Source organism: Triturus cristatus, chromosome 2_1 (assembly GCF_964204655.1).
Source record: "Triturus cristatus chromosome 2_1, aTriCri1.1, whole genome shotgun sequence".
Lineage (NCBI taxonomy): Eukaryota > Metazoa > Chordata > Amphibia > Caudata > Salamandridae > Triturus > Triturus cristatus.
Genome location: NC_140581.1, coordinates 1,122,264,840 through 1,122,290,518, shown reverse-complemented (window position 1 = coordinate 1,122,290,518; position 25,679 = coordinate 1,122,264,840). Strand labels below are relative to the sequence as shown.

The 25,679-nt window shown below is 41.2% G+C and overlaps 1 protein-coding gene across 2 annotated transcripts in view; it reads left to right on the top strand.

Annotated features, from left to right (window-relative positions):
- LOC146866452 (UDP-glucuronosyltransferase 2A1-like) overlaps positions 1-25,679 on the top strand; it is a 203,163-nt gene that overhangs the window by 115,808 nt on the left and 61,676 nt on the right. For both annotated transcript variants that reach the window (XM_085636528.1, XM_085636529.1), the window contains exon 3: positions 16,338-16,469. In XM_085636528.1, the coding sequence (XP_085492654.1) occupies positions 16,338-16,469 (132 nt within the window). The remainder of the gene's footprint in view (positions 1-16,337; positions 16,470-25,679) is intronic.

The following is a 25,679-nucleotide window of genomic DNA, read 5'->3' as shown; positions in this document are numbered from 1 at the left end:
ATAGCTCTCCACATCTTATCTATTCACATAACTGCAGCTGCCAAACCCCCAACCTTGCATTCCAATTATACATTCTACACATGACGTCATTCCATAATAGAATAACAATCCATCATTACATTTCTCCCCCTCAACCCTTTTTGTAAAAAAACACAAAAAAAGAGGAAAGAAGAAAAATCCAATATTGTCCTAAACACCATTAACAGTGTTCATATGCTCTAAGCAAACATTAACAGTGTTCAATCAACCAATGTGGGTTCCTTGAAGTTCTTGAAGATCTTCTAACCAGAATATAATTCTCTAAATGATTATAAATTTGTGTGTTTTAATGTTTATTAGCTCTCTTTTCAAACCTTTGGAAGAAAATTGTTCCTTGTTACTATTCTGCTTTCATCTCATGCTGTGACTGCTGTTGCATGAACTTTTGTGAATTCAAAAGAAAAGGGTGAAATCTACTTAGTGATTTCCTTATATGCCGCTGTTTGACCAACACCAAATCTCCCACATGATAATCTTGTTCCTGAGTATTTGTCATATAATCTGCATAATATTTCATCTTTTCTTTGACCTCTTAATCTTTTTTCGCAATTTTAGCATGGTCTTTTGGTGGACTTGTCCGAAGATGCAGTAAACGAGTGTGCTTAGACTGGCATGACTTTAATTCAGAGGGGCATTTCACTGTAGAGTCAGGAGGTGTATTTCACTAATCAAGCAAGATCTGACACAGAGCTTGACACATAGAGATCTGAACAAGCTTTGCTATTTGTGTAGCTTATTTAATAGTGGCCATTAGTCTTCCCACCATTCCGTTTCCTTGAGGCCACATTGGGGTATTTTCTTGTGTGTTATTCTCAAATAATTCATAAACTTTAAAAATTAATTTCCACTCAATGGTGATCGATTATCTCTTTTAAACGCATCCTGTATTCCCCAAGAGGGGAAAACATCATTCAGAACAGCAAGAACAAATGAAGCTGAAACCGCTGATATTAATTTTAAAATTGGTAAACGAGAATACTCGTCAATTATCACCTGCAAATAATGTAGAGAATCTAAAGGTCCATACAAATCTGTTGCTACATTAGACCATACGGCATCTGGCAGTTCAGACGTGCAATTCTTCAACATTTCTTTCTTTGGCAGTACATTGACATAGATGACATGTTCAAACAATTTCTTCTACTTGACTATGTAATGTGGGAAACCCCATATTTTCTTGCAAAACATTATTTGTTGCTGTTGAACCTTTGTGACTTTAATGGGCTAAATCAATTCTCTAATGCTCATTTCACAATTCTACGGAGTCTATGAGGAGCCACAAGGGTTCCGTCTTTATAAAATCACACAACACTACATATCCCCCTCTGTTGAATAAAAAACAAACAAATATATATACAATCATAGTTCATCAATGAGTCTTCGTGGGGCTTTGATCACAAGTCCTGACCGCGTCTTTGGAAACTGGGGACAAGCAGTAGAAGTGTCCATGACCAGCATTAGCAATGTAGAAACAGAAGCAGTCAAGGGGGTCTTCACTTGTTCTTCCAGAACCCGTCTCTATATTGACATCAGTGCCTGACGAGTGATGAGACATATTTCGGAAATGCGTGGAATCTCATGTAATGGATTTCCCAGAACTTTGGTCAGTCACTATGTGTCCGTTGTTGAACACAACATGAAAAGCTTCAGCATCGACAGGAGCATCAGATTTTCATTTTCTTTGCTGACAAATAAGCAGTGGTGTAACAATGGCCTCTGCATCGTGGGGGGAGTACTAAAGCCCAGGGACCCCCTCAGCACAGTACCTTGACCTCAGAGCTCCTGATTAAGTCCAGATGGGGGGTCCTCCATGTACCTTGCAGGGGGCTCCCCTCAAGTTTCATTACACAACTCAAACAAGCACTTGATCTCCTCTTGTGAACATAATGTCTTTTGCATGTCGACGCTTCCCTGCATAGGCCTTCATTGTTCTCTTAGGATCCAAGTCTTTCATGTGGACTTCTTCCTCCGTATTTAAACTTCTGTTGGCCCATTGAGGTAAGTTGGTTGTCATCTCTCTCTCGAACATCAAGGTTGCAGTGCTTTCATCTGTGATCGAGTGAGGGGTCGACGGTAAGCTCAAAGAGTCAGATTTAAGACAGTGTTAAGGTTGAGCTTCTCTAGTACAACATGTTGGACAACTTCCTTAAGAGTACTCATGAAACGTTCAACAAGACCATTGGCCTGTGGCCAAAGAGGTGTGCTCTTCTGATGCTTCACATTAAGATGACTGAGAAAGTCTCGGAATTCTCAACTGTTGAAAGGTGGCTCTTTTTCAGACTTTAAGATCGCAAGAACACCCCATGTTGTGAAGATGCTGTCTAATCTCTCAATGACTCTTTCCTGAGTGTTGGATGAGAGATCTTCTATCAATGGAAAACGGGAGTATTCATCAACAATCCCCATCAGGTAATGTCCGGTGTCAAGAGGACCGAAGAAGTCGAAGGCAACTCCTTCCAATGCACGCATTGGCAACTCTGACATGTTTAAAGTGTGTTGAGTGGTGTTCTATGATAGACAATTGAATAGATGACAGGCCTTTAATTCCCTTTCAACTCTCTCCTTAAGATGTGGAAACCAGACTCGGTCTCAGAGAGCTCGTTTGGTGGCAACAATTCCATAATTTCCTTCATTGGGCAGTTTAATATCTGCTGTGTCAGACTCTCCTGAATGACAATTCTCGAAAGTCTTAGAATAAAACCTTCCTGAGTGAAGGACAGTTCATTTTTGATGTTTTTAGACTTATGGTATTCACTGTCACTGGTAAGAGGTTGAGTGTGTTGGTAACAAAAGTGGAAAAATGTCTTTGAGTTTTATCATGTCACTATCCTGACTCATGGCAGTGACAATTTGTTCCAATAAAAAGGCAGCAGGAGTGTTTGCTTTCCCACTGTAGGCTTGAGATGTCTTAGAATGGGTGCCAGGGATCTGTAGAGGCACTTGTGAGAAGTAGTCAGCAGGGTTCTGAACTTTCCCTAGATGATGCACGATGGTGTAGTTGTATTCTTGCTATCACAAACCCCAACATTCAATGCTAGGAGGCATTTTTGCCTTTGCATTGCCAAAAATAGTCAACAATGCTTGATGATCTGTGATAAGCGTGAAGGGCTTCTGTATTAACGTCAGGATACCGATGAGAGTTCAAGTCGTGTTTAATAGTCGTGGGGGCTGCATGTGTAGGTCATCCTCGTATACACTAAGGAGTCACATCTCCTTTTATGTGAGTTGGGTAACGGTATTTGTTGTCTTGTTTGTCTAAAGTGCGTCTAAAGTATGACAGATCATGACACCCTGGCATACAGTGAAGAACATATATTGAAATTACTGAGCGATCCACCATTGTTTGCGTCGGCTGCATTGAGCTCCACAGCTAAAATCAACAATGAATCTGACAGACTCATAAGGCTCAAGAAAAAACAAATAAGGACTGATTTACATGGTCACTTCCTAATAGAGCACTTGAGAGCTGGAACCATCCCAGGAGGTCTGCAGATTCGCAACGTTCCGGTTATATTCACAGATGATCCAACATATAAAAAAGGATATAGCTTGATTGAGACGAAATGTAGCAGGGACCTCATGGTTCTCACAGTAGAAACGGCTCAAAGATTGTCTAAACAACAACTAGAGGAAATCGCAACTTTGGAAAGCGAAATCAAAACAAATCAACTCATTTCGGATGCAAAGTCTCTTCTAGAAAAAGTTGAAAAATAAATCCTAGAGTTCAAGAATTATTCGATAAACCAGAAGAGTAATAAATTCGAAAAGGACAAAAGGAACTTCTCATTGGATAAAGTTTATCCATACTTGCAGATTGACTTCTATTCGCGACCTGAGTCACGCAAATTTCTGCCTGAATATCAGGGCAGATCGAGAAATAATTTTATCACTTTTTCGGATACGACATCATCATCAAGTGGCAGTGACATAGACAATTCTAATAACCGTCTAGATTTCAACAGAAGAGGCAATTTACAACAAAACTATCAACAGCAACCGCCTTTTTTAGGGAGAGGCCAACGGAAACCTCGAGGGAGATCCAGATATACAAATCAACCATGGGAGATGTCAACAAGACGTCAAAATTACAAGAACTAACTGTTTCACCAATCTTTAATCTATCAGAGAAAGTCTTAACAGACGCAGAGCTCAGTGTTTTGGAAAAAGGACTATCCTTCGTACCAACAAAAGGGACCAATTTTGTACAACTTAAGACAGAGTTCATTGAGTTCTGCCGCAAAATTCGGCTTAAAACCTTTTTTCTGGAAAACCCCATAGAAGACAGTACAGAAACAACTGGATTAAAGAAAAAATCAAGGTTCTGCCCCCCAGCGTCTAAGGTCCCCAAAGAGGTTATAACTTTTGAAAAAGTGATCCTTTCAGCAATAGCTGAAGTTGAAAAACAAAAAAAGAAATATGTCAAACCTAATATCACCAAGGCTCAAAAAGAAGCTTTACTTGATCTGAAAAACGACCCTTCAATAACAATTAAACAAGCTGACAAGGGAGGATCCATCGTTGTATGGGCAACCGAACGGTACACTACCGAAGTGAATAGACAACTCTCTAACCAATTCTGCTACAGGAAGATAACAAAAGATCCTACATGTGAATTACAGAACAAACTCTTTCACATGCTGCAACAAGGTTTTGACCAAGGATTCTTGGGTAAAAAATAATTTGAGTATCTAAAAAACATCCATCCCCGCACCCCGGTTTTTTATGTACTTCCTAAAGTACACAAAGATCAACATCATCCACCGGGGAGACTAATAGTCTCCGGATGCGAGTCATTAACAGAAACCATTTCAAAATTTGTGGACTTTTTCTTAAAACCATTTATGTCAGAAGTAAAATCTTATCTCAAGGATACCACCGATTTTTTAAACAAACTAGAGACAATGGACTTTGAAGAAGACTCACAGTTCTTAGTGACGCTAGACGTAACATCACTGTATACGGAGATTCCGCAAGATGAAGGCCTAGCGGTGATCAAAACATTCTTAGACAGCAGACCCAAACCTGAAAAAATCCCGACTGAATTCATTATGGAGCTAGCTACTTTTGCCTTAAAAAACAACTATTTTTGCTTCAAAGAGGACTTCTATTATCAAATTAAAGGCGTGGCTATGGGCTGTCCCTTTGCTCCTGAGCTAGCGGTCCTCTATATGTCCAAATATGAGGATAAATTTGTCCATAATAATAACCCATTTTCTGACTGTATCAGCAGCTGGGTCCGATACATCGACGACGTCTTTATGGTTTGGTCTGGCGATGAGGAAAAGCTACAATCCTTCCTCAATTGGCTCAACAACAGGACACCTGATATAAAATTCAGTATGAATTATTCTAAATCTAAAATGCCTTTCTTGGACGTCGAGGTATACCCTGCAGACGGACGCCTAATGACTACATTATACAAGAAAGAAACTGACCGAAATCAAGCGCTGTACTACTCAAGCAACCACCCACGCAGCTTAAGAGAGAATTTGCCGTATGGGCAATTCCTGCGAATCCGCAGAAATTGCTCATTTAGAGATGAATACTTTCTTCATGCAGAGAAGCTTAAGGCTAACCTACTGGCTAGAGGATACCCAAAAAAACTCTTGAAAAGAGCCATTAAAAGAGCATGGTGGACACCACGAGAAACGCTACTGGAAAGACGAGAAAAATCAAAAACGGAGAGAATTGTTTGCGTCTCTACATTCAGCCCAACATCCAATTGGTTTAAGAAAATCATCAACCAAAATTGGCACCTGATAAAGAACTTGGACAAAACATTAAACGAGATCCCGTTGTTTGCATTCAGGAAAGATAAAAACATCGCAAACCAGATAGTGCGAGCAGCACTACCCAAAACAAAAGGCGCTGACATAAGAAATATGTTGTGCCTACCGCCCATACAGGGACACCACAGGTGTGGGACATGTGTATGCTGTGACTCTACCATTGAAGGAAATGTATTTGCCCACAATGGGATATATTGGAAACATGAGAGCTTTTCGAATTGTAAATCAAAGTTTGTAGTATATGGCATTTGCTGCCCGTGCAATAAACTCTACATTGGTAAGACAAACCAGGAGGTAAGGTTTCGAATCCAGCAACATAAATCCCGGATTCGTAAAAATGTCCCAAATGCCCCATTGGTGAATCATTGTCTGTTGAAAAAACATACAGAAAAGGATCTCAAATGGTCAGTGATTTCCAGAGTGGAACAAGACCAGAGAGGTGGCGACCTGGATACTAAACTCCTCCAGAGAGAAGCTATGCTTATCATCAAATTTAATGCGTCGGTAGATGGACTAAATGAACTTTCTGAGATATACAATTTATGATCGCCGTCTACACAGTGATTGAATAAGCTTTGTCTTCATTTACACTATTGGTTAAATATCCCTGGAGCAAACTTCAACTTACATGTGCATTGGAGTTTATCAACACTAACGCACCAATCATTCGAAATTACGGCTTTGATCCCCCAAGGGTGTTTTTCCATTTGTATTTATTGTATTTCATTTCCATAATTCCTTCGCTTTGTTCTTTTCCCATCTTGGGAACATCCCCAAATAATAGATTCTTTACACATTCTAGCTGAACTACAAATCCCAGAAATCCCTCAGCCGCGATTCCCGCGCGTGTTTAAAAAGTGGCTCCAATTGGATAGCTCGTACCTACTAGGTGACAAACAACTGAGGCAAAGAAACACGGACACTGCCGTTTCTCGAGGTAATAGCTCCCGCTTTTCAACAGACTCCACTAACTCTGTTCGACTCTCAGGCGCATTTCACCTGACGCCGCATTTTGTATTCCCCAGATTCGTCACTTGCGGAAAACTTCCCCAGACGGCCGGCTTAGTTCATGCCTCGCTAGTCCTTGCTCCGGAGAGCAGACGACCGTGTGAGCAGATTAACTCCTCCTACTCTCTCCTTTGGAGGTAAGCGCCCACACACTCCCGTAAAAGCTCAAGAAAAATTTTACATCACCGAAGCATTTTGTGATAGGCTGCTTCTCTATGTTTACAGATCGTCCAGAGCACCTGTAATACTCGTAATACTCGTGACTCTTCTAATGTGCGTTGATTCCTAAACGCCGGAAAGAAGTGCCTTTGTTGACTCGACACCCTTCTACACACTCTAAAGCCTCACTAGTAAGAAAAACTAGGTTTCGTGTTTGTGTCGTTTTTGTGTGGTGGTTGACAGCGTTTTTAAGGTGGTGGTCTTGATTAGTTGTTAAAACCGAAAGAGGTAACAATTTGTCGATTTTGCTTGTTTTAGGACTTGGGTTGAGTTCCCCCCTCCTTAGATTAAGGTAAGAACTCTTTTCACACAGCAGTCTTACGCCTACAAAGTGGGTCAGCTTAGTAAAAAAAAAAATTTTCTTCTCTGCTTTGTTTGCAGCCAAGTGTTGGTCCTGATGAGAATCCCTGTCTACAAAGGGATTCGAAACGCGTAGACCTTTTTTCTTCTACGGCCAATCTTGCGTAAAATAGAGTATTGAGATACATTACTATGCACAGTCGTGTTAATTGATGGCCTTTGTGTAAAGATTTATTTATTGAGTATCACTGTCTCATATTGTACGTTGTTGAGTGAGGATGTATGAGTAGTATGAATGTTGTTCTCATGGGTGAGTGTACTAATGATTATAGTGGTGTCCAATTTTGCAAATGTTTATATCGTTTAGTTAAGTGTATCTATGTTTTTCTAATGAATATGTATTGTCAATTGAAAATGTTTCCAAATGTGAACTGAAAATATTTACAGGATTAAATCCAACGGAACAATTGGTTGCTAGTGTCTCTGCTTCACTCAGGTCACTTTTAAAGTTCAGGCAATTTACACGCAGCATTGGCTTTTGCTTTCGGTTTTTTATCATAATTGGTTTGGCCTTGCTGCCACATGAGCCAGAACCCCTTATTGGTTTTCTTAATAGTCGTTACAGCATAGATCCCACAGATAGCCCTCAGCCATGCGTGCAGGCACAGCACAGGCTGAACCAACTGTCTCATACCAACTGTCAACACTCTAGAATTCATCACGCACCAACGGGCAGCATGAGGCAGCAAGGCATAGAATGTCCACGCGCGAGGACAGAACACTACAGCTTCCCACACAAGAATACGCGTACATGTTTACAAGCCCACACCACTGCTAAGCTTTCTTTCTCAGGTTGTGAATAAGCACATTTACTTTGGGACAAACCTCGACTTGCATATGCCACAATATCTCTTCAAGCATTTGGGTGTCCGCTGTGCTGGGCAAGGATGGCGCCTAACCCGACAGGTCTAGCGTCAACAACAAACTCAGTACAAAGCTTTGGATCAAAGTATGCCATTTCAGTAGCGTTCTCAATAGCTTGATTGACTTTTGGAAACTTAGTGCAAATTCATATGACCACAGAAAAGAAACATTCTTTTTTGTAAAGTTTCTTAAAGACACACTGACAGTGGCAAAGTCTTGTATGTATCTAGAGAGCAAGAAAGTGCCAAGGAAGTAACATCTTGTGGGGAACTGGCAGTTGAGATCGCTTGCATTTTAACTGCATCAGGTGTTATGCCACCATCAGAAAATATATGGCCAAAGAATTTAAACTTAGCCATATGGAACTCACATTACTCAACATTCAAACTTAAACCGGCATCAGTGAGCAAATGACACACCTGCCTTAGAGCTTTGTCATGCTTCTTCTGCGCAGCACCAAAACCAATATAACATCAGTATAATTGAAAGCATTCATGACAGGCTGTATGATACTTTGAATGCCAACTTGAAATAGCTCTGCAACTGATGACACACCATAATTTAGGGCCTGATTTAGATCTTGGCGGACGGGTTGCTCCACCACATCTGTGACAAATATCCCATCCACCAAAATATAAATCCCATAGGATACAATGGGATTCATATTTCAGTGGACGGAATATCCATCACCATTGTGATGGAGTAACACGTCAGCCAAGATCTAAATCAGGCACTAAGTCTTTCGTAATGGAAGAGACTAACATGTATAGAAAAGGTTATAATTAAGGCTCCCTGTTTTCCATTTTTACTGATTTTTACAGATAAATACGGACAGAAAACATTCATTTACTTGTCTGTATTTATTTTGAAATGTGGATACAAACTGAAATTGGGTTGCTTTTTGAGTAATTCTAAATACTATTTGCCATGACTGCCAGGCCAATAGATGTGTGGATTGATAAATAAGGAGTTGAAAAAGAAAGGAATTCAGGAAAGAGACTTTAACAGCAGTAGATATGCACAAGGTTGTTATTGAAATTTGCATATTTTCATGTAAGTGCGCTGATTTATCTTCTGTGGGTAGAAATATACTCATTTAAGCTTAATTTTTCCACAAAATCCAAATAAATATGGATAAATACAGATAAAATTAGAAAAAAAGAAATATGGATAAATACAGACGGAAATGGCAACAAAAAAAATACCATAAAACCGGGAGCCCTAGTTACAATGTACCTGCAATTCTCCTTGAGTTCCAACTGATGATATCCTTTATTCAGATCAAGGCGAGAGAATACCTTCGCACCATTCAATTGTGTTATCGTGTCAGCAACTGTGGACCTTGATGTTGTTCTCTTTTAATTGGTAAAGAGAAGAATTATGCTGCTCCTAGGGAAGTGGTAGGATGAAAGAAGTGACAGGCAACGTCGGTAATGGTGGTTTATAAAAGGTGCTAGACAGGACAAGGTAGTGAGTGCTCGTCGATGGATAGCTCCAATAAGGAGCAAGGCCCTCACACACCCAGAGGGGTGTCATGCTTCATCATAGGGCAGCTCCTCTTTGGGCCGGCGCTGCAATGGGAAACGTGGGGGGCTCTTTGCCGTAGGTCTTCCTGGTTTGCCGTCGTGAAGCTAAATGATGTTATGTTAGGGTGCCTATGTGTAGCGAGTAGAAGTGGGATCATGTATATGAGGTTTAAAAATGGCTCCTGGATTCTCCAAAAACAGTTTATTCAAGGAGTACCTGGACCATGAGTAAAAACAGACTAAAGAGACGTGAACGGAGGAGGGAGAATTAAACCTGTATCAGTTCTAGTGAGTTGTGCAGGGGGTCAACATGGCTCATGCCTGGATAGACGGCCATGGGTAGCTTCCATACTAGAATCCTTGTGGAATGAAATTGCTGCCAGTAAGCACCCCATCCTGTCTCTGCTTGGGCATGGCAATCCTCATTTTTAGGTGCACAATTTTCCAGAAGGTATGATTGTACCTCACATATAATACTTTTTTTCACATATTAGGACTACTGTGGAATCCTGACTTGAGGGAACATGACTCCTAGCTTCCTTTGGCTAAATACCGCATGCTGCCCCTTCAGAGTAGATGAGGATAATAGATCCTGAAGAATTGCCTAGATCCTTACGGACTGATTAAGGCATGAAACATGTTGACCCCCTGCACAACTAACTAGAATTATTACGGGTTTAATTCTTCCTCCTAGGTTCACAACTCTTTAGTCTGTTTTTACTCATAGCCCAGGTACTCCTCGAATAAACTGTTTTTGGAGAATCCAGGAGCCATTTTTAAACCTCACATACACGATCCCACCTCTAGTCATGATATGACAATTTCATTTTTCCCACCACTCAACTTCCTGAACAGGTCAAGACTGCCGTTCCTGATCTCGCATCAGTTGAATCCTGTCAAGTTAAGGCCTGGCTCCCACCTGATTTAATTTCTCTGAAAAACGGTCTGGAAAACATCAATTCTGGCCCCCCACTTGACCCTCTCCCTCCATCAATGCTCAAATGTCTGGATGAGTCTGCCCTTGAGGTGATTCTTAATCTCCTTAACTCTTCTTTATATTTTGGGCAGTTGCCCTACAATTGGAAGCACACTCTTGTGCTTCCTTTGCTGAAAAAGACTGATTTGCATCCCCTTTGTTGGTCTAACTTTAGACCCCTATCTCTTCTTTCCACCTTTTCCAAAATATTGGGAAAATACATTAACTCCCAACTTTTTGCACACGTGACAGGGCATAAACGATTTAATCCATCACAGTCTGGCTTTCGTTCTGGTCATAGTACTGAATCAGCTCTGATTGGGGTCCCAGAGGACCTTAGGCAGCAGCTGGACCATGGTGGTACGGCAGCACTCATCTTATTGGACTTGAGTGCTGCCTTTGACACAATCTCTCATTCCATTCTGGTGGACCGCCTCGAATGCTCAGGAATTGTAGGTGTAGCCTTGCAGTGGCTGATCTCCTTTCTAGAGCATCGCTCCTTTCAAGTTTTTTCCCACTCTGTTAAGTCAAACTCTGTAGCCTTAACATCTGGAGTACCGCAGAGCTCCATCCCGAGTCCTCTGCTTTTGAATCTTTATGTTCTCCCTTTGGCGGATATAGCAGAAAAATCTGGGCTGACCATCTTTTTGTACGCAGATGATATGCAGATTATTTTTTCTCTATCACCTGCTCAACATCAGGACGCTTCACTACTTAAGCTTGGTCTGCATAACATCTCCCTGTGGATGTCCAGAAATGCTTTAGGGCTGAACAGTTCTAAGACTGAGATTCTCATCCTGAGGAACAATCCCGAGCTTTGCGGAGCCAGCCATTGGCCTGCCTCTTTGGGACCCTTACAGGCTCCAATCCCTAAGGTTAGGAACTTGGGTTTTACCATCAACAGCAAGCTTTCTCTCATAGCCCAAGTGTCAGGAGTCACCTCTGCCTGCTTTGCGGTCCTCAAGTGGCTAAAGGAAATCCTCTGGCTAATTCCACCGGCTGCTCAGAGGACTGTCCTGCAGGTAAATGTAAATGTAAATGTGCAGATATTTATATAGCGCAAATCACCAACCGGTCTCTAAGCGCTTGCGTCTTGGTGATCTCCAGACTCGGCACGCTTCTGTCTCCCCTTTGCTTCATCAACTCCACTGGCTCAAGGTTGGCAAGCACATCGAGTTCAGGGCCCTTTGCTACATGTTTTGAGCTCAGCATGGCTTAGGTACCTTGTACATACGAAACCTTGTCAAGCCTTATCTACCCTCTTGCATACTGAGATCAGCCAGCCTTTCCCTCTTTTCAGTCCCCAGAGTGCGGCGGGTGGGTAGCCGCTCATTCTCCTTCCTGGGACCCAAATTGTGGAATTCCCTTCTGTTGCAACTATTGACCTGCCAATCTCTCCTTGCTCTTCAAAAAAAGCTAAAGACCTTTCTTTTTAGTCAAGCTTAATGCTAACTTACTTTTTACCTCACTTGTCTCACTATTCAGCGCCGGGAAACCCTGATGGGTAGCTGGGTACTTTATACATTTTTTAAATAAATAAATAAAACTCACTACACATAGGCACCCTCACATAACATAATTTAGCTTCATGATGGCAAACTGAGAAGACCTCTGGCAAAGAGCCCCATTGCGGGACCCGTTGGGCATTGCAGCGCTGGCCCAACGAGGAGCTGCCCTATGATGAAGCATGACACCCTTAAGGGTGTGTGAGGGTCCTTGCTTCTTATTGGAGCTATCCCTGGACGAGCACTCACTACCTTGTCCTGTCTAGCACCTTTGGGTAACTGCCATTACCGACGTGGTCTGTCACTTCTTTCAACCTACCGCTTCCCTAGGAACAGCATACTTCTTCTCCTTATCATATCCTTAGGGACTGTATGCTGGACTTATCAAGCCCCTCGTCCCTCCATGTGAGACGTTCTCTTTTAATTGCCTTATTCGCTTGTCGCATATCCACACAGATGCATATAGCTCCTTCACTGTCGTTTTTGGGTACTGCCTCATGAGAGAAACCCACGGAGTTTGACCAGAGGAACGCTCAATGATATTGTGTTTGGGTAAGAATTCAAGTTCTTTTTCAACAGCTTCCTGCAAGTGAAAGGCAATTTGTCTGTGTCTTTGAGCAGTAGGATGGATGTCCTCATTAATGTGTACTTTCATAGTCATGAGCTTTCCCAGCCCACAAACCAATGAAGGGAATGACTTACTATTTCATGATGAGAATTCATGTTATAGTGCACGGATATCAGTCCCATATCAGCAGCTGTGCCTGAAACCTATGTTTTTTTCTGTGAATTTCTAAGGTTTTTTTAATGCTAATTTCTAACTATAACGTGCTTGAAACCTATGGTTTTTTCAGGGAATATATATATATATATCCACGCACTGACAACAATGCCATGATTGGCCGTCCACAACCAGAGAGAAAAGTTGTGGCTGAATTTTGTGAATCGGGACACGGTTCCGGGGGGAGGGCTTAATGTAGTAGACATAGGATATAAGGGATCAGGATAGAGGTATCCTGACTCCATGGGACTGATAGAGGGGTCTGTGAGGGACATAGGCAAGAATTTGCACAAAATGTTTTTTGGGGGTGTGTGAGGACCTGTAGATCTACTGTGGTGCTCAGCGCACCCCCTGTGTGAATATGCAACAGATCCATGGATCCAGATCACAATTTAAAAAAATACACCCACTCACAGATCCACTCATACACTCTCTCCCACCCACACTCTCCCACTAACACACCCACTCAGACATCCACACATCCACTCACATACTCACTCACACACCCATACACTCACACACACACCCATACAGTCACTGATACATCTACTCAGAGACCCAGAGAACCACTCCTACACCCACTTACAGTCCCACACAGTCACTCACACACCCATACAGACACACACACACTGTCCCTGTGAGAATCTGCAACAGATCTGCGGATCCAGATCTCAATTAAAAAAGACACCCACTCACACAGTATCTCACACACCCACACAACCATTCACACACCTACTCACACATCCCTACATTAACGCATACACCTGCTCACACACCCATAGTCACTCACACACCCATACAAGCATTGATACAACTACTCAGATGCCCAGAAAACTACTCATGTACCCACCCACAGATCTATACAGGCAGTCACACACCCACTATCACTCACTCACCCACTTATATACCCCTACAACCACTCACACACCCATACAGCCAATCACACACCCACTCAGAGACTCAGGAAACCACTCACACACACAGTCGAGGTCCCACACAGGCACTCCCACACCCACTCACACAGCTATATACACACCCATACAGCCACTTTCACACCCACTCACAGGCCCACACAGTCACTTACACACCAATACAGCAAGACCACTGACCCATCCACTCACACACCCAGTCACTCACACACCACTCATAGACCAGCACAGCCACTTACACACCTACTCATACACCAACCCACCAGACCCTCACATGCCTACTTACCCACACAACCAGTCACACACCCACTCACAAACCCATACAGACACTCACACATCCAGTCACCCATCCAGACAGCGTCTCACACCCCCTCTCACACATCCATACAGTCACTGACACATCTACTCAGAGAGCCAGAAAACGACTCACACACCCACTCACAGCCTAACACAGACACTTACACACCCACTAAGAGATCCAGAACCACTTACACACCAATTTACATACTTATACAGGCACTCACACACTCAGTCACACATCCATACAGCCACTCACACACACACACACCCACAAACTCACTCACCATGTTACACCCCCACACAACCATTCACAGACCCATACAGCCACTCACACACCCACTCAAAGACCCACACAGCCACTCACATACTTGCTCACCCAGTTACCCCCCCACACACACACACAGTCACACACCTATACAGCCTCTCACACACCTACTCATGGATCCACAAAACCAGTCACAAACCCACACAGCCACTATCACACCTACACACACCCACACAGCCACTCCCACACCCACTTATACACTCACACAGCCTCTCACACACCCATTCTCACACCCATATAGATACTCATACAGTCACCGACACTGCTACTATTACACCCACACACAGTCTAACTTTTAGAGACGGGCACAAAATATTTTTTATAAACTTTCATTGACACTTCCTAAAATGTAAGCGATTATTTAATGTTCACAATTCTAATATTTGTATGTGCTAAGGGTTTACTTATTATTAACATATTTGCATGTCATACTTAAAATTCTTAATTAACGTACAATAAGGATTTCTAAGTATATGTTTGTGGTTTTAATATACTTAACACAACAAATGCAGGGGACCCTATGTATATAAATTAGCCTGCAAGAGTTTCTGACAGGACAGGAACAGTCTTGATGCTGACCAGGTTCCTGTGACTTGGTCCATGGAGGTTACAGTGACACCCCTGTCTATTTTCTGAGTTCTTCAGGTCTAAAGGTTACCCTCATGGGTCAAGGACTCACAGAAAAACTCACAGGGTGGTGATGGGGAAAGATAAATCCCTTTTGGCTCATTACAAGAGCAGGAGACCAAGTAATGAGAAATGGTATGTATGGCACATTCGAAGAAAGAAAGCATGTGTGACAAATCAATACACTTAAGTATTTCAGACCATACAATTTGTGTGCAAACCTCCAATTCCCCTAAATAGGCTTATCAAGAGAGTGTCTCCTAAGGATAGGAATTCTAATTGAGCTTAATTGGTAAAATGATGGTGAGCATGAAACTGCATTTTGTTCTGTGACAAATGCTGGTTCTGGTGAAGCAGGAAAGCAGACAAAGGGAAACCACTGTTGAAACCAAGCTGGAGTGGCAAGGAAAAAGACAGAAGACCAAGGTGTGTCTGAAAATAATCTTAGATAATTGTTCCTCTTAAAGACAGAACTGAGGAGAAAATATATATATAAAATGTGTAACTTAAGCATGAAATCCGTTAAAGTTGTTTCCCTTTTATCAATTAAAATTAATGCAAGTGCATTGAAAAGCGTAAAAAGTTGTTATTTTGCCTAAAGATGTGTGACTAAGTAGAGCTGCCCCTCAAACCCAACAACACTCACTGAAACCCGATGCAGTAGATGCCTTTTTCCTGCTTCCTGCTCAAGTGCTAATTAGTATTTTCTTGTAGACCAGTGTGTCTGGTTTTATTAGCACTGACCTGCTCTCAAATTTGAGGCTTAATAATTCAAAGGGAATCGTGTGCAAGCTTTAATCAGCTATGGGATACCTCAGCCATATTGACAGAAAAACAATATCTTTTTCCTGGAGGAAGTGCTAATCTTCCCGAGACTTTACCCACTACAATGGATGCATGACTTAGGACATCTTACTGGCTGATTCTCCTCTTGATTTAGAATGTGCTCTAAAAATTTGAGCTATTTCTATTATCAGTCAACTTTAATTAAAGCCCTATCTGTCCTCCATTTTGACTGATTACCAATTAAAACTGAGTCATGTGAATGTATCATAAAATGTTACACTCTCTCCTTTTCTTACCTAACAGGAAATGGAAAACTTTGTCCAGAGTTCCGGTGATCATGGAATTGTGGTGTTTTCTCTTGGCTCAATGGTCAAGAACCTCACAGATGAAAAAAGCAACATGATTGCTGCAGCTCTAAGCCAACTCCCTCAAAAGGTTTGTTTATTAAATGAATTTATTGCTTGTACTTTCTTGAATATTTTTATATCTTTAAGATAGAACCTGTCTTCCATTCACCAGTGGGGATAAGCCTAAGAAACAGGCAAGTGGCGCTGTTCCTTATTAAATGGCGCAGCGTGTACTACTTTCTCTCAGTAGTGATCACTTAGGAAATGGCGGTCTTAGGTGACCCAGATGGATAAGAAGTTTTGGCATTTACATCTCTGCCCTAGGTATAAAGGATGATGAAAAGAATCAAGGTCTTCTGCTGCACTTTGCATAAAACAGGCATAATGTAGTGTAATTAAGCCCCTTTTTTAACCTTAAATGACCACGTGAAGCACTGGCCCAGGCTCTATCTACTGGTTTCAGGTTCTCAGCTCATCCACTGGTAAGATGCTTCAACATATTCCGATAAAGAACAATATTTTATGTAATTATAAAATATATTGCTTTTCATCACAAACCGCCAAATAATCATACCTTTGTGCAAACATAAACACTATCAAACTACATCAAACGATTTACATTCATCACATCTGTTATGGTTTTCACCCCTAATGTAGCTGAGAGAAACCCTAATGGCTCCAGCCTCCTAAGTGCACAGGTAAGAGAGGTCCTCTGCCCAGGAAATGGAGAATGTATAACAAAAAATGTCTGCATACAGATGGAAATTCTGACTTTTTTTTTTACAGTATATTAACAGGCACTGAACAGATCTGCGATACTGAAAGCCAGTGTTGGAAAGGAGACAAAATACTGCTGGCACGTTGTAAGGGACGTCACCCTTTTTCTATGGGAAGGCATAGGATGACCTGTCTAGGAAACGAGCTAGTGAAGAAATCCCTCTCCCTTCCCTACCATTTGGAACTTTGACAAAACCATTAAGTCTGACCCCACTACAGTTACCTCAAATTTATTTTTATTTTATTACACTAAAATATAAACAATCCAATTAGTAGAACGGGAGATATGGAATTTTTAAGGTTTTGAATAAATCAAGCGCTAAGGAGCAAAAAGCGCCAAATGTAGTTTTCTGGTTGCGGTAGATCTGGTCCAAGTCACATGTTCAGGCCAACCGTGATCGAACATGGAGACTGATATGAGTCAGCTGACAAAGTACCTTGTGGCCTGGGCATCGAGATGCAAAGTATTTGCATCAAGCTACATGGCCTGGCATCAAGGAATCTTCATTGAGGAGCTGCGATGCATGGTCCATTGTCCAAGATCCCGACTATATTTGAACTTACAATTGGAAAGAGTCCCAAGAGGGTGCTCATGCGCTAGACTAAACCAGGTTATTATAAGAAGCTTCGTTCAAAGGTTATGTATATTGCCTGGGAGGTATGGAAGAAGGTTCAGAAGGCTCTGACAATTTCAAAAATAAATTACTATACTTCACTGTGGCATGCACAAGATCTTCCACATTCTTTTATTGATGTGATGGGTAGGCAATGGGAACAACTAGGTTTAACAAGGGTAGGTGAACTGTTTGAAGCAGGAGTATGAAATTCTGTCCAGGCAGTATTTTAAATATGTTCAAATCCGCGAGTACTTTATTTATTGGTCAAGGACCAACAGTACTCCCGGGGGGGGCGAAATTCCATTAATAGAGTTAGTAGCTGAGAGCGGTAACAGGATCAGGAATATCTATAGCCTCTTGCTTAAAAGTATTCAGGATGATCTTGAGGAAACTGAATCAGGATGGGTAGGGAAATTACATGACCCGGATGTAAATGTGTATATGTCCCTGTCAATAGCAGGTAAAATTCTCCGATCAACAAGTCTTAAGGCTCAGCACTACAAGAAGTTATTTAACCTCAATTTCACCCCAGCCAAACTGTTTAGTTGGGGTATGAGGGATGATGATAGATGCCCAAGGTGCGGTCAAGGACCAGCAACCTTGGTTCACATGTTTTCCGACTGTGATAGATTGCTTCCCATAAAGAAGCAGGTGACCAACTTCTGTGAGGAGCTGTCAGGAAAGAGCATTAATCTATCTTCTACACTGATGCTAACTGGTTATGATAGCTGTGCTGGCTTGAACACCGCGGAGAATAACTTTTTATTCATGTGTACAGCAGTCTTAAGATTATTAATTGCCGCAAGATGGAACGATTCAGAGCCTCCTACTTATTCATTGTGGATAGCCCAGCTCATGGGAGTTGACAACCAAGAGATTGCACTTTACACTTGCAGGGGGAGGGGGGCAAGAAAACTTGGGCAGGCGATATGGTCACCCTTAGATAGGTGGAGGAAAGGTCTGAGTAGTCAAGATAATAATAGCAGCAGTGGAACGGAGTTGTAAACTGGGCGGGGGCATGTGTAAACGTATTTATCTGGCATTTCTCTCACCCGAGGTTTGCAATCCGATATATATAAATCATCGTTCATGACTTTGTGACAGTTAAAAGTATCACAATGTAGGCCCCAGTGTATTTCCTTATCCACATAGAATCCTTTTATTTAATAATCTTCACTTTGTTTCTCACCCAGCTTAACTTTATATGTATTAATTTAAAGTACCCAGCTCTTCAAATATTACTATTGAGTGCTTTATTTGGATATGGTCAACCTGAATGTAATTACTTGGTTACTATAAAATTTTCTAATCATATACTGTATTGTGATATGATATCTGGGTATATATAATACAAAAAAAAATAAAAAAAGCAAGGTCCATTGTCTAGATGAGCATCACAGGAGCAGGGCAGATGAGCTATTGATGGGAGCTTGCAATGCGGGGTCCTGCGTCGTCATCGAGGCAAGCGCTGGGGCAGCGAAGACTTGTGATACATCGAGACGAGGACGAGATGCATTGCACAGGGCTGATGTTGGTGTCAAACTGCATCAGTGCCAAAGGAGCCATGGGGCTTGTGAGGATTGGCGATGTGAAACGTCGACATGGACGCAAGATGCATCAAGCTGGACCAGTGCCGGTGTTCAGCTGCATCTTGCATAGAGTTGCATTGACGTCAAAGAAGCCTCTTATGTCCATGTGGCTTGAACAGGGGGCCAGAAGACTGACCTTTAGAGATTTCTTGGATTCCTGGGTCGACACAGGAATACTGGTTTGAGGAGCTCAGTTTACAGCAGCAGATGAGTCCTGGTGCAGCAACAGCAGGCCTTGGGTAGCAAAGCAGTCCTTGATCAGCAAATCAGGGCTTGGGCAGCAGGGCAAACTTTACAGACGGGCAGTCCTTCTTCCTGGCAGAGTCCACATGTCCAGAAGTGATCCGAAGAATGGGTCCAATTTATATACCTGGTGCCTACTTTGAAGTGGGAGAAGCTTCTGGAATGTTCTCTTACAGAGGTGTCTGGAATTTCTTGCCTCCCTGCCCTGGTCCCAGTCTGTCTGGGGGCACAATAGGCTAGTGTGAAGTCCTTTATGTGTGAGCTGAGCCAGTGTCTTTGAAGTGCAAGTGTGATGGGTGACAGCTCCCCCCATCAAGTCAAAAATGGCCCATCCTGCCAGCAATCAGATTCACTATTGTGATGCTGTTTGGGAGGAATACACAAAGACCAACTGCCAACTACACCTAGTCGTGTGACCCAGGAACAGGCTGCAGGCACCAAATGGTTTGGACAAGTAATGGCAACATTCTAAAAGTGCCATTTTCAGACTTTTGACTCAAAATCTGACTTTATCATTAAACAGGATTTTAAATTACAATCCCCCAAACACCAGACTTGACTTTCCTACATGTTCCCAATCAAAAGTTAGCACTAATAAATTGTAATAAGGGAACTCACTGTTTTGGGGGGGAAATTATTTTTATTGAGGTTAAACAATAGGACATAAACAGTCATGAAAAGCAGTTTGAGCATTATTAGGATTATTCAAAGACATCAGTTCTAGTTTATATCTTCCTATAGCTTGAGCATCCCGAGACATGTGTCACAATGGCATGGTTTGTCCATCATAGGGGAGCCATTATCAGGACCGTCGCTTTGGCATGTGAAGGTTAGATTTGACTTGCCCCAGTGACTCCATGCTGAGTGGCAATACGTGTGATCCTCTAAATAACAGTGAAGAGACAAGGAGGGGGTGATGTGACTTGCAATGGGAGGGGGTTAACAAGGTGATAGCACAAGTAAGTAATACGTTTAGGTTGGAGGTCCCAGAGAGTGGCAGTATCTTGGATAGCTTGGATATCTTGGATAGCTACTTTGGCAGCCGGGGCTTCCTCTCTCTCTCGAGAGAGAGAGATCTGGGAGTGGGGGCTCATGACCAATAGTGGGGTAATGGGAAGGAGCTGCAGGTCTGGTCTGGTGGAGGGTAACAGTAAAAATACTTTACTTAAGGGAGCTCACAGCTCAAAAAAGTCCATACGCTTTATTGAGCATTGCTCATTAGCTAGTCGGGAGCTCACAGGATGCCATAGACGGATCACTGACAGAATATCGATGCTGACAATATCGACCAGACAAAATATCGAGGTCAAAATATCGAATACAAAAATATCGAATTCCTATCTTCAAACAGGTAAGTATAAAAATATCGAATCAAAAATATAGTTGTAAAAAATATAGTTAGTCAAAATATCGAATTTTTTAAAATGTCTTAAAAGTAATTTAACATTAATAAATTAATAAATATAATTAACCAAAACATACTTAAAAATAACCTTAAAATTAATAAATAAGTAATGTAAGTAAAAAAAAGATAAACATCCATTTGTATTTTTTAATACATATATATATATTAACGTAACATTAAGAAAAAATATTCAATATTTTTACCGTAGGATAGCGGGAGGGTAAAATGTACTATTGCCACTCCAGAGAGTGCAACGGTAGAGAAAGCGGTGCATAGCGTAGGGGTAACAATTACTATTCCCACTCCGGAGAGTGCAACAGTAGGGAAAGCGTTGGATAACGGGAGGGTAAAAATTACTCTTCCCACTCCAGAGAGTGCAACAGTAGGGAAAGCGTTGGATAGGGGGAGTTTCAAATGTACTATTCCCACTCCAGAGAGTGCAACAGTAGGGAAAGCGCTGGATAGCGTAGGGGTAACAATTACTATTCCCAATCCAGAGAATGCAACAGTAGGGAAAGCGTTGGATAGCGTAGGGGTAAAAATTACTATTCCCACTCCAGAAAGTGCAACAGTAGGGAAAGCGTTGGATAGCGGGAGGGTAAAAATTACTATTCCCATTCCAGAGAGTGCAACATCCATTTTTATTTTTTAATACATATATATATATTAACGTAACATTCAGAAAAAATATTCAATATTTTTACCGTAGGATAGCGGGAGGGTAAAATTTACTATTGCCACTCCAGAGAGTGCAACGGTAGAGAAAGCGGTGCATAGCGTAGGGGTAACAATTACTATTCCCACTCCGGAGAGTGCAACAGTAGGGAAAGCGTTGGATAACGGGAGGGTAAAAATTACTCTTCCCACTCCAGAGAGTGCAACAGTAGGGAAAGCATTGGATAGCGGGAGTTTCAAATGTACTATTCCCACTCCAGAGAGTGCAACAGTAGGGAAAGCGCTGGATAGCGTAGGGGTAACAATTACTATTCCCAATCCAGAGAGTGCAACAGTAGGGAAAGCGTTGGATAGCGTAGGGGTAAAAATTACTATTCCCACTCCAGAAAGTGCAACAGTAGGGAAAGCGTTGGATAGCGGGAGGGTAAAAATTACTATTCCCATTCCAGAGAGTGCAACAGTAGGGAAAGCGTTGGATAGCGTAGGGGTAAAAATTACTATTCCCACTCCAGTGAGTGCAACAATAGAGAAAGCGTTGGATAGCGTAGGGGTAAAAATGACTATTCCCACTCCAGTGAGTGCAACAGTAGGGAAAGAGTTGGATAGTGTATGGGTAAACATTACTATTCCCACTCCAGTGAGTGCAACAGTAAGGAAAGCGTTGGATAGTGTAGGGGTAAAAATTACTATTCCCACTCCAGAGAGTGCAACAGTACGGAAAGCGTTGGATAGCGTAGGGGTAACAATTACTATTCCCATTCCAGAGAGTGCAACAGTAGGGAAAGCGTTGGATAGCGTAGGGGTAAAAATTACTATTCCCACTCCAGTGAGTGCAACAGTAGGGAAAGCGTTGGATAGCATAGGGGTAAAAATTACTATTCCCACTCCAGAGAGTGCAACAGTAGGGAAAGCGTTGGATAGCGTAAGGTTAACAATTACTATTCCCACTCCAGAGAGTGCAACAGTAGGGAAAGCATTGGATAGCATAGGGGTAAAAATTACTATTCCCACTCCAGTGAGTGCAACAATAGAGAAAGCGTTGGATAGCGTAGGGGTAACAATTACTATTCCCATTCCAGAGAGTGCAACAGTAGGGAAAGCGATGGATAGCGTAGGGGTAAAAATTACTATTCCCACTCCAGTGAGTGCAACAGTAGGGAAAGCGTTGGATAGCATAGGGGTAAAAATTACTATTCCCACTCCAGAGAGTGCAACAGTAGGGAAAGCGTTGGATAGCGTAAGGTTAACAATTACTATTCCCACTCCAGAGAGTGCAACAGTAGGGAAAGCGTTGGATAGCGTAGGGGTAAAAATTACTATTCCCACTCCAGTGAGTGCAACAATAGAGAAAGCGTTGGATAGCGTAGGGGTAACAATTACTATTCCCATTCCAGAGAGTGCAACAGTAGGGAAAGCGATGGATAGCGTAGGGGTAAAAACTACTATTCCCACTCCAGTGAGTGCAACAGTAGGGAAAGCGTTGGATAGCGTAGGGGTAAAAATTACTATTCCCACTCCAGAGAGTGCAACGGTAGGGAAAGTGTTGGACAGCATAAGGTTAACAATTACTATTCCCACTCCAGAGAGTGCAACAGTAGGGAAAGCGTTGGATAGCGTAGGGGTAAAAATTACTATTCCCACTCCAGTGAGTGCAACAATAGAGAAAGCGTTGGGTAGCGTAGGGGTAAAAATGACTATTCCCACTCCAGTGAGTGCAGCAGTAGGGAAAGAGTTGGATAGTGTAGGGGTAAACATTACTATTCCCACTCTGCAGGGAAAGCGTTGGATAGCGGGAGGGTAAAAATTACTATTCCCACTCCAGTGAGTGCAACAGTAGGGAAAGCATTGAATAGTATAGGGGTAAAAATTACTATTCCCACTCCAGAGAGTGCAACAGTAGGGAAAGTGTTGGATAGCGTAGGGGTAACAATTACTATTCCCATTCCAGAGAGTGCAACAGTAGGGAAAGCGTTGGATAGCGTAGGGGTAAAAATTACTATTCCCACTCCAGTGAGTGCAACAGTAGGGAAAGCGTTGGATAGCGTAAGGGTAAATATTTCTATTCCCACTCCAGAGAGTGCAACAGTAGGGAAAGCGTTGGATAGCGGGAGGGTAAAAAATTACTAATCCCACTCCAGTGAGTGCAACAGTAGGGAAAGTAATGATGTAAAATATGAATAAAAATAAATTAAATATCAATACCAATAAAATATGAATTAAAATTAATTTCCAATTACATAATATTTTATAATTATTCAATTATAAATATATAAATACAAATAAATGTTAATGATTAATTACCTATTCATAATTAATTAACAACTAATTAATTTTCAAAAACAAAAATTTATTAATAATAAAAAATATACCAATTAATAATTATTTAACAGTAAAGTAATTATCAATACACAAAAATAATGTTAATATGTAATTAATTACAATTAAATTACTTCCCACCCTATTCCCCTATAAACACTCAACCCGCTATGGAAAATAAATTAATATAATTAACATAATTATCAATTAATAAAAATTAATTACCAATTAATAAAAAATAATTACCAATTAAAAATTAATTAACAATAAATTAGAAATCAATACCAATAAATATTTTATTTTTTTACATTATTAAAAATAAATTACTTCCCACCCTATTCCCCTATAAATCCACAACCCGCTACAGAACTAAAACGCAAAATTAAATTAAAAATAATTAATAATTCCTAAAAATGTATATTTAATTTACTGTAATTAAATTACTTTCCACCCTTTTTCCCTATAAACCCACAACCCGCTACGGAATTAAATTACACAAATATTAAATTAAAAAATAAAATTCATTACTTAAAAAAAATTAAACATAAAATACAAAAATAATATACACTTTTAACACATATACTAACATACTAAACACTTAAAAAAATTCGATATTATAAAAAATTCGATATATTTTAATGCCTATATTTTATACTTCGATATTTTGACAATCGATATTACTTACCATCAATTCGATATTTTTAACCACTATATTATGTCCATTCGGTATTTTGTCCATACTATATTTTTACTGCGATATTATGTCCATTCAATATTATTTTTTCGATATTATGTCTAGTTACCGCCATAGGCATCAGCCGACTTCAATATAGTGATACTTGGGGCAGACGAAAAGTGAGACAAAGAGTTAAAATATGACAAGGAGAGGCCTAGAAAATATGATCCCAGAAGAGAACCGCTAGGTAACCGTGTGTGTGTGAAGGGTAACCTTTCAAACTATTTACCTGGGTATCTGTATGCACAACTTCAATTACGCACTCTTGAGATAATGTCACCTTTGTCATTCTAAAATTATATGATGCGAATTACATAGATTAATATCCCATCTCTAATACTGATTTACGTCTTACAACCAGATCATTCTATTCTAATGTAAACGCTCACCCAAATTCAATGGTTTTCACTAAAACGTTTTGCCACGTTACGATTTCAATAATGTAAGTGCTTAGTGGGTTCACTGAATAGGTGCTACCATCTAAGACTCCCGAGTAGGGACAGACCCTAATTCCCTTTCGGGATGCTGTCAAGTATCGGCGGCATACCATATTCAATATGCTACAATAAACAAAAGGTAACATCAAGCTTCACCCGAGTAAGTATCACACGGTTAATCGTTTACAGCATATTATCGAGCGATAGTTCAAAATAGTGTGGGATAAAGACGTAGTCTAATTTAGAACTTACCTATACGAATTAGCTCATTGCAAGTACGCAACGTTCCATGTCTTACCATCTGAGCACCACGTTTAAAGCTTATTTAAGCTATTTGAATAATTGAGGATGGACTAAACTCTATGTGTTCTCCACCTGCTATGGTGGAGCTCACTTCAGCCGCCATGCTAGCAAGATGTTAATCTTTGAAATATCGAGCCATCACAAATCTGTCAGGTTATTAGATTAAGGCAGGGTACCATCCTGAATTTGTTAATGAAACG